Source organism: Nannochloropsis gaditana, assembly GCF_000240725.1.
Source record: "Nannochloropsis gaditana CCMP526 unplaced genomic scaffold scaffold157, whole genome shotgun sequence".
In the NCBI taxonomy this organism is placed as follows: Eukaryota; class Eustigmatophyceae; order Eustigmatales; family Monodopsidaceae; genus Microchloropsis; species Microchloropsis gaditana.
Genome location: NW_005803796.1, coordinates 16152 through 25486, shown reverse-complemented (window position 1 = coordinate 25486; position 9335 = coordinate 16152). Strand labels below are relative to the sequence as shown.

At 49.7% G+C, this 9335-nt stretch overlaps 1 protein-coding gene across 1 annotated transcript; it reads left to right on the top strand.

Moving 5' to 3' along the window:
* Positions 1–7545: 7545 nt before the first annotated feature.
* On the top strand, positions 7546–8681 carry NGA_2076010 (uncharacterized protein). The gene has a single exon (XM_005855600.1). It carries the CDS (start codon positions 7814–7816, stop codon positions 8672–8674), a length of 861 nt encoding a protein of 286 aa, XP_005855662.1. The 5' UTR covers positions 7546–7813; the 3' UTR covers positions 8675–8681.
* Positions 8682–9335: the final 654 nt, after the last annotated feature.

The window sequence follows — 9335 nt, the reverse complement described above, 5'->3', positions numbered from 1 at the left end:
GCCATTTGATGTCGCTTTCCGCCCCGTGGAAAATTTTTAGGACGGTGTGGTCGGTGAACAGGTCGTGCAAGAGGGGGCCCACCTCCCGCCGGAGGGCTAAGGTATCCACCAAGAAATCCCTCTCCCGTGTAGAGATCTGCATCAGGCAGACCAATCCCTGGAATGACCGGAGGCTATGCGCTTCCAAATCCACAGCTATCGCCTTCTCGTCCTCCTTCTCCAGCTCCTCACGGATGCTCTGCACCATTCCCCTCAAGGCCTCCGGGCTGGCGACCAGGCCGGCCGGGCTGCTCTCCTGTAACGATAAGGGGACTTGCATGTCATTCTCCGCCGGAACCTGTAATTGCCAAGTTGAGTAGGTAAAGTTCCGGATCTCAGTCTCACACGGATGCGGGATCTCCGAAGCGTTCCCCCCCTCCACGCTCTTCCCATCTCCATGGGGACAAGGCCGGAAACAGGTCTCCCGCCGGTTGTCAATTTCATCCTGGAAAGCGTGTTGCGGTTTCGGGATATCCAAAGTTTGCGACAACATCGTGTTGTACCGGCTGGCTGTCTGTCTAGCCGCCCCCGCCATGCGACGCAAACGTGCCCATTCCGAAGCGAGCTTCTTGTTTTCTTCTTGATCTCCCGCCTCCTTGATACCTTCCCCTTCCCCGCGCTTCGCAGTACTCAGAAAATATTCCACGTGGTCCAGCAGGTCTTCTATCAAGTCAGCTAGGTTTCCGAAAGCATCCGGGTCCTCCACGTCGTCCAAGCCCGCTATGAGGGCTTCCTCCTCCTCCTCTTGCTTGCTTTCATCTTGGTCCTTCCCACCGGTCTTAATGATATAATCAACCAATTGTTTAAGAAGAGCCAACGTCTCCTTGCTTGTGTCTAAGCTCTTGTCGGCAAAATTTGAGGAAGTGGCGGCGTGAAAAGCAAAGTCAGAGGCCTCACCGTTCCCTAATCCGCCCCCTGCCGGAATGGCATTCGAGGCCCGAGTACCCTGAATGAGGCTTTTGAACAAATTTTTCAAAAAAATCCCACCCCCGCCAGAGTTTTCGACAGATATGTCGTCGATCCCCATACGCGGCTGTGGTTGGTGAAACAATAGCTCGTCGAGAGTGGCCATCCAAGACAGAGGAGGCGAATGGGGAGCAATAGAAGGATACACCAAACTTTAAGCTCCTTTCTGTTCGTCTCTCCACCCGCTTGCACGTTATGTCCCTGCCAAATCCCTGTAACGTATTTAGAAAGTTTGTCATTCTGTGAACTTTTGGGTGCCCAGTGTATACCACCAGACGTGTACATCGCGAAAGGAGGGCGGGGTTGTCCAGCAGGCGATAGGAGGACAGCATCCGAATATGGTTGCCTGGCTCTAAGTCTTCTCCCTGCCCCATCCCTGATAACCCGTCGTCGCGTACACCGACACTGTTCGTACACCGCCACTGTTCTTTTTCCGTCTCAAACCCTCCTCTTTTTCATCATCTCACACTTCCTTTCTTGGCCTCAACGTCTTTAATGATCTTTATGAAGGACACCGGGACGAAGACTAGGAAAGCTGTTAAAATAGACAGACGGCTATAAAGAAACATTTGATGACTTTGTATGATCCACCACTTATCATTTTTAACAATCTTAGGAGCTTGACATTTGTGAGGGAGAAGGGAGAGGTTGCATAATAGCCCAGACAGATACTTGTTTCTGCATGTCTCACATAGTGCCTGAGCTACTGTCCAGAACAATGTTCGACCTGGCTTTTTCCAAAACTCCGACATAATAAGGCTGCTCGTGACCATAATTTTCCCCAGAATCTTAAAATCAACATTGATATCCTAAATCTTCCCTCTATGCTTCGTGTGAGGCATTAGAAGTACCATTTATATTACCAAAAATGATGCTCTGCTTGCATACCATTTCTCTTAAAAGTAACGAGATGCTCCCAACCTGACAAAGAGGGTGAAATCTTTGTAAGGTCAACGGTGTAGGCCCGTCAAATACGATTGTCGGTCTTGTGAGATGTTCTGACTGTACAACTGTAAGTCTCTTCGAAAATGTAGAGTAATATCTTCTTTTTTTACCTTCCCTCTCAGAGCAAATCCGTAATTGTCGTGTTTCGATCTCAACTAAAATCCAAGATGATTATGGATCCAAGTGTTTTTCATTTCCCCACGGTGAACACCATTAAATCAGAACTTTTATTCATCTAATGGACGCTCACCTTCGAGCTTTTTTTGATCCGCCTGTCTTCCTTCCCTTCCTCTCATTGATATTTCATGCAATCATGAACGTCTCTAAAAATCGTGCTGGCAATGATTGATATCCTACTTGCCTTCAATCTAACTTTTAGGCCCCAATTTTCGTCCCGGCGCGTCGTTCATACATAGGGTTTGCTTGGAAAACAGCCAAAAATCACAGGAAAACAAGAGATGTCGCCTACTGTCGCGCACTAACAAACTTAATACTTCTTCAATCTGACCCCATTCTTCTTAGCCTAGTCTGAAACGCCAGCAGTCACGCATGAAAATACGTTTCTGCGTTAGAGGAGGAACTGGGCAGCAACCACGACGGCCACGGTGAAAAGCCCGACGAGGGACGCCCCCACCTTGGGCGCGGGAGAGGTCGCTTCGTCGTCCGCGCCATCACCGTTCATGTCCAGGGCATTGGCCGCCTTGGGCACGTTGGCGGCGGCGTCTTTCACCTTCCCAGCGGCTTTCTCCACCGCGGACTTGGCCTCGTCCGCCGTATCTCCGGCCGTCGCGGCCTCCGCGTTGTCATCGTCCGCCAAGACGTCCCCAGAGACGGAATCCGCGGCAGCCTGAGCCCCGCCCGTGGCGCTGTCCACCGCACCTTGAGCGGCGTCTGCGGCGGCCCCAGCTGCGCCCTGGGCGGAATCCACGGCCCCTCCAGCGGCCGCCTGAGTTGCCGCTGTAGCTTCCTGAGCCGCCTTCACGGTGGCATCAGCGGCGCCGGTCAAGGCATCTTTGATACCTTTGATTGCAGACTTGGCCGTCAGCTCGGTCGGCGACCCGTCATCACCTGAGGTGCCATCGTCGTCGGCGGAATCATCCGCTGACTGCGCCAACTGATCTTTGGCAGTCATTTCTGTCGAGGACCCCGTAGACTCGTCGCCATCATCATCATCGGCGGAATCATCCGCTGACTGCGCCAGCTGATCTTTGGCAGTCATTTCTGTCGAGGACCCCGTAGACTCGTCGCCATCATCATCATCGCCATAGTCGGGATTCTCCGTGTCCGTTGCAACCTGAGAGTTCTTAGCGGCTTTTAGTGCTTCCTCAGCCGCGGCGTTGGCGTTGTCAGCGGCCTTCTTGGCCACATCACTCCCTTTCGCCAACGCATCACTGGCCGCTTTCCCCGAGTCCGCGAGGGTGTTACCTCCCACCAATTTCCCGGCAGCTAAGGCCTCTTTCGCCTTTTCAATCATCTTGCAGGGTCCCAGCGTGTCCTGGATCCCAACCAGGGGCGCGGCCATCTCCTTCGCGTCGATCGGAAGAAGGAAACTGTAGTTAATGCTCTCCTGGGGCTCAAGCTTGAAGGGTGTCAGATTCTCAAGCTCCTTGGGGACGGTTTCTATCGCAGCCATGCCCAATTTAAGGTCGTTCGAAGCAAACTTGAGCTGGCAGATAGCTTCGGGGCCCTCGTTCGTGAGGGTGCCTTTCACCCACGCGAAGGCCTGGCCGTCTGCGATGCGTATCGGGGATTTTCATCATTTGTAATGCGACGAAGACCATTTCAAGCATTGACAGAGACTTGGGTCGTTGACGTGGAAAATGACTGGCTTAATGTTTTAATTATCCTAGACTTACCCTTCTCCTTGTCGGGAACAGGAGTAGCGGCGGAATCCTTATCTTCGCACATGAGCAAAGCGATCTTGGAGACATCATCACCAATCGTATAGCAGCCAACCTGGCCGACCTTCGGAGCCACAGTCAAATCTGGGGCCACCAACCTGCTCATTGGGAGGACAGGAGCAAGAGACAGAGAAATTAGTGGCTGCTCAACACATCCCTTTTTTTATCGGCCATGCTATTTGGGTTCTTCTCGACCCCTCTTTCACACTTACACAATAGCTTCTTCTCCAGGTTGGTTCGAGATGGAGATACCCATGGGGGTCTTCGCGTCGCCCAGGGTAATCGAAGCGGGCTTCGCATCCTCAGTCTGAATAAGAATGTTTTGCAAGGCGGACTTAACGTCCGCGGTTTGGCCATTCACCAAAGATGTGACAGCAGGAGCGGCATCCTCCGCTGCAGCAAAGGCGGCGTAAGTGAGAGCAGCGACAAGACCAGCGCGACGCATGTTCAATTTAGGTGTGGTGGTAAGAGTAGAAGTGTTCTTTGGCTGTTTGTGAGTTGTAAGCGGTGTGTGTTATCGACTTAATCACTTCGACAGAATCTTTTACCGGAACCGAGAAGGGCAATTGGATGTAAGGCTTCCTTTAAATGAGAAGCGAAAGCTATAATTATAGATCGACCACAAACACCTTCAATACGTCGATGGCGACAGAACAGTGACCGGGGCCACGTCTTAATTGAACGCACACACAGAGTTTCATTGCGCTGCACACCAGATCGACAGTTGCATGTGCGAACGAAAACGCATGGCGAGGAAGCAAGGTAAAACGGGAAAGATGGTCGTATCGCAAGTGCCGGAGAAACAGAAACCCAACCGCGTTCAAATCGAAACGGCGTTGTCGCTCTCCTTCTCAAGCGGAGCACCTTCCCACGACAATCACTTAGGAGCTCTGCGATCTTGCGCACAAACTATGAATAAACCAAGAGGGTAATTGCACCTCGACATGCTTTCGGTTTCATTATGTCTCACCCGTCACAAGTGACCAGCGAAATTTGCGGAAGCTCCCCCAATAGAAAAGCAGAGACCCCCGAATCTCCCGAGTTCTTACCGGTCAATTAGCCGTTATATCAAGTAACGGAGATTCAAACTATGCGAAAGCTTTACATTTCGCCCATACAGGAATGATGAGAAATTGAAAAAAATCCTGCATCACTATTTCCAAATCATCCGTCGGAGATCAACTTCTTCCCAGTGCAGAAGAGAGGTATTTGAGAAAGACATTCATTTCGTTTTTCTTCCACACGTTTGTCACAAATCTGGCGATTCCCGGAACTCTCCCAGGTATGGTTTACTCAGCATCTTAACTTAAAGTCCTTGCCAACGTAGGAAAGATGTCCATCTATGCCTTCAATCCATGCATTTTAGCTTTCATTACCTTTGCATGTACACAATCCACATTTACAAACACGTGCGTATCTATTCACATAAACCTCAGACTGCTTGGATTTAACTAGTTCCCTTGTACAAATCACATGGAAGCTGTCTCAGTCATGCTTAATCACTAACCGGTTTGAACCCTAATACTTCTGCCTCTTTCGGAAACCATCGAGTGAACAGGCATGTGGCTGCATAACCATAGTCCATGTCGACGAAATATACCAAGGCGCCGAAAGCAATCAGATAGAAGGCTAGGTTCACTCGCACTAAGTTTAGTGGTGCAAAGGAAGAGAAAGTAAGCATTTTTTTTAAAGCAACCGATATAACGTACTCGGAATGGCTCAAGAGAGACCAGTTGAAACAGATAAAAACTTACTTGACATGCCCATAGGGTCGACGATAACTCCTGTGTCTTTCCAGTGTAAGAATAAAGAGTCGTATGCGTATCTTTCAAGGCAAATAATTAAGACTATCACTCATTATAAAGTGGTGCTTACCCTTTGGGAGTGTCTCGGTACCTGTTCCCGGTGGGACCTCGAATTCTGCCTGCGATACCTCTTGACGGATCGCCGCACGCACTTGAGATTCCGATAAACCCAGCGTGCTCTGAAAAGTCCGAGGGAGGCGTTGAAATTGCTGCCACACGCGGTCTTCCCGAAGCAAAAGGCGGTGGAGTGCGTCAGCCTGGGCTTGCTGTTCTTGTCCATTGCAGCGAGATTTCCGGGTGGTCGAGAGGGGAGAAAAATGACTCTTAACCCTGTCAACGGTGCAGTCGTGGCGGATGCTTGAAATCTTGCTTGGGAAAATGTCACAGCTGTCTCCGCTGGAGTCATAATTCCACATCTTTGACGTAATTGCATGCGCCCCCGAACAAGTGCTGGTACGCCTACAATCTACATTTACATCCATCTCCTCCGGCTTGTCCCCAAGTCTTTGAAATCTTTTTCGATCGCTTTCTGACTGCAATGGCTTGCAGTGTATAGGTCCCAGTACAGAAGAGTCGAAAGGCTCTCCCGGATACACGGTTAGGACTGTTATAATGATGAGGCCGATGGCCACGCCAGCCTATTTCAAACATAAGGCGTGTTTGAGGATAAGGACTGCTAAGGGATGCCATTTTTAAAAAGATGGCTCAGAAGAGCAAATTTTCTTACCAGTACAAAGCCTAGCAGCTCGTGAGTGCGCGGATGTTGCGTGATATACTCGCAGGACGGGAAGTCGAAATTGAAGAGGGGCGGAACATTACGGGTCATGTTGATAAAGTGAGTCGGCGCTCTTAAAAGAGAGTGCGCAGGAGCGAACGTGGCTTCGACCGTTGTAGGCGTTCTGTCAGTTCTTATGTCAATGATGACGGGTATGCCTGTATATAAGAACCAGGCAGGCGAGCTTTTCATTGGTCAGGTTATACTATTCGTCCTTTCTTTTCGCCTTATGAGCCGTCGTTCGCCAAGCGAGCGAACGAGCAGCGGCCCTCTCGCCAACCAACGTGACCTGAAATCCAAAAACCTTACACTTAATGAATAGACACGCTTCGGACACAGGTATCCGAGGAGTGGCTGGCCCGACTTGGGAGGACTCCGTGGCAGCGACTTCACTTTAGCTTGTTGGTAGGGTCGGCATCTCTAAGGGATATCTTCACCTCCCCGCGGCCTCGTCCTGTGCTTTTCGATGGCAGACGATGGGAAAACTGTCGGAGACCACGTCTTGGTCATCCTCTTCCTGCTTCTTGTGTTGCTCGTGGGCTGGACATACTGGTTTCGTTCTCGTCCCCGCACATCCGAAGTGGACTTCGAGGTGTGTATCGGGATTATTGAGCTGGGCGTGGGAGGGTTAGCCAGCAAAAAGCGTCTGAATGCCTCAAGCATGTTAGCTTCTGTAGGACTTCACATCACCTTCTGGCTTTGAAAATGGGTGTTTACACATTCAAATTAGTCACTCATCCAAGTTACATCCCGCATACCATAGAGAGAAGGCGATCAAAAGACGAGAATAAGACATGAACGAAATATTTAAGCTCCGACCGCACAACGAGACAAAAGTATTTAACAATGCTGAAATGTGAATCGAAGCAAGGAGAGACGCAGGGGTGAGAATAGATGGTTTAACAAAGGTGAAGTCCGATGGATCGCAGGGTGAAATGGGTGCGTAGGGGAAAATGAAAGGGGGAAAGGGGGGGAGGAGGAAAAAGAGTGTTCCAAACATACATGCGACATGGACCTTCTCGAAATATTTGTGTGATGACGTCGGATTGGAATAAATTGATATATAGGCATTCAATGGCAACCGATGTACAATCGAAACAATCCTATAATCACAGAATTGTGCCAAAGGCCGTGCTTATGGAGGGAGACATGAAAGGATGAGGTGGTTACCAACTCCCTTGGGTTTTGTCCCCGTTGCATAAGCCGTGAGAGAAGTTGTTGTGCAGCTTGCAGTGTGTCTTTTTTCATTTTGAGTCTAGGGGTATGGAATATGCATCGACTAGAGAACGTTGGGTTCCTACTGTCATATTTTTCAACTTCTTTTCCTCTCTCGTCTTCATAGAACGGTATAAATATGAAAGGACTGGGTTCTTTGAAGACAAATGTTGAAAAAGAAGGAGTTGCAATTTGTCCCTGTGCATCATTTGGTTCTATGGAAGAGAGCGAATGGAGAGCACGGCAGGACTTCGAATGTTTCTCGAGAGTACTCTTTCTCCGTGTCGAAACCCACAGATCCTTCACTCCACACGGCATTCCCTTCCTTCTTCTTTCACAGGCTGTCATTCACATTTATGGAAACGGCAATAAGGATCGAAGGAGCGTCTAGGTCTTCAAAATTTCAAGATGGGCTTGCGCTTTACTCCCGCCTCGAGCCTTGTCTCTACCCCTCTTTGAACCCCGCCCTCGTCTTGGGGCACGACATTTCGCACCACTGTCCTTCCCTCATGTATGGAGAGCTGAGCGGAGAGACTCTGGTAAAAGCCTTAGGCCTGATTGATGAGTTAGAAGCCCTACCGAGAGAGGGGGAAGGCTCGCTTATTGACATTGGTTCGGGAATTGGGAAGCAGATATTCACGGCAGCATGTGTATACGTCTGGAAGCGGTGCATTGGGGTGGAAATCTATGAGAAACGCGCAAAACTTGCAGAACAGGCATTGCAAAGATGGAAAAGTAAACAGAGTAGTATACCCATGCTGCGTACCCGAGTGGTCGACTTCGCTTGCGATGACATTGTCGAAATCGAGATGGAGGGATTCCAAGTCATCCTCCTCGTGTCGGCAGCATTTACCGATACGCTGATGCGGAGCATAGCGAAGGTTCTGGATTCACAAGCGGTCGGGACTTTGGCCATATGTATCACAAAAGCTCTCCCTGGGCCAAAGTGGGAAGTGGTGCACAAATCTGAGCGCGAAGAGCCCTGGGGACGGGCATGGTTAATTATTCAAAAGAAAATACTTGCGTGATAAATAACGATTTGGCCGTGCGGGTGCTCACAAAGTCGCTTAACAAATGCAATAAGTCCCGCGATGTGCATCTCGGTCCATTTGCTTCTTCATTAAGAGTTAAATTTTAGGATTTCACGAGCATACCTTTTCTACAGTGATATGTAGTGGCAGTTGTGTACATTTTCAAAAAGCATTTCATTTGCGATGGTTTTACTATTTTCAAAGCATGGCTCCTTCTTCGAGAGCCCGCAGTAATCGTCGGTAGTCGTTATCTCTTCGCATCGATCCCTCTTCCATTCTCCCGCTTTCCCTTACTTCCTCCTCCTCAGCGATCTCATTGTCGCTTTCTTCTTCCTTAATTTGAGTCAGCAGCCTTTTCCATTGAGCACGCGACTTCTTTAAGAGCCTCTCCGCCTTTTTGCGTCCATCTTCCGCTTGCCCAACTCGCTCTCGCCACAAATCAAGGACATCGTCGATGGCCTCCCGTCCAAGTTCCTTCACTTTCGACGTCTTTTCCTTCCTGGTCATTTGTACGGATTCCCGGGCTTCCACGCCCCATCTATGGACACGGTCCTCGTACATTTTCACCTTTCCCTCTGCTTCTTTTAAACGCTCTTTCAAACTACCCACTTCTTCAAGCCGGGCCGCTAGAAGGCCTTTCATCTTAAACACGACATCG

Coding starts and splice junctions, on each gene's coding strand:
- NGA_2076010 (XM_005855600.1), top strand. CDS start 7,814: ATGTTGAAAAAGAAGGAGTTGCAATTTGTCCCTGTGCATCATTTGGTT.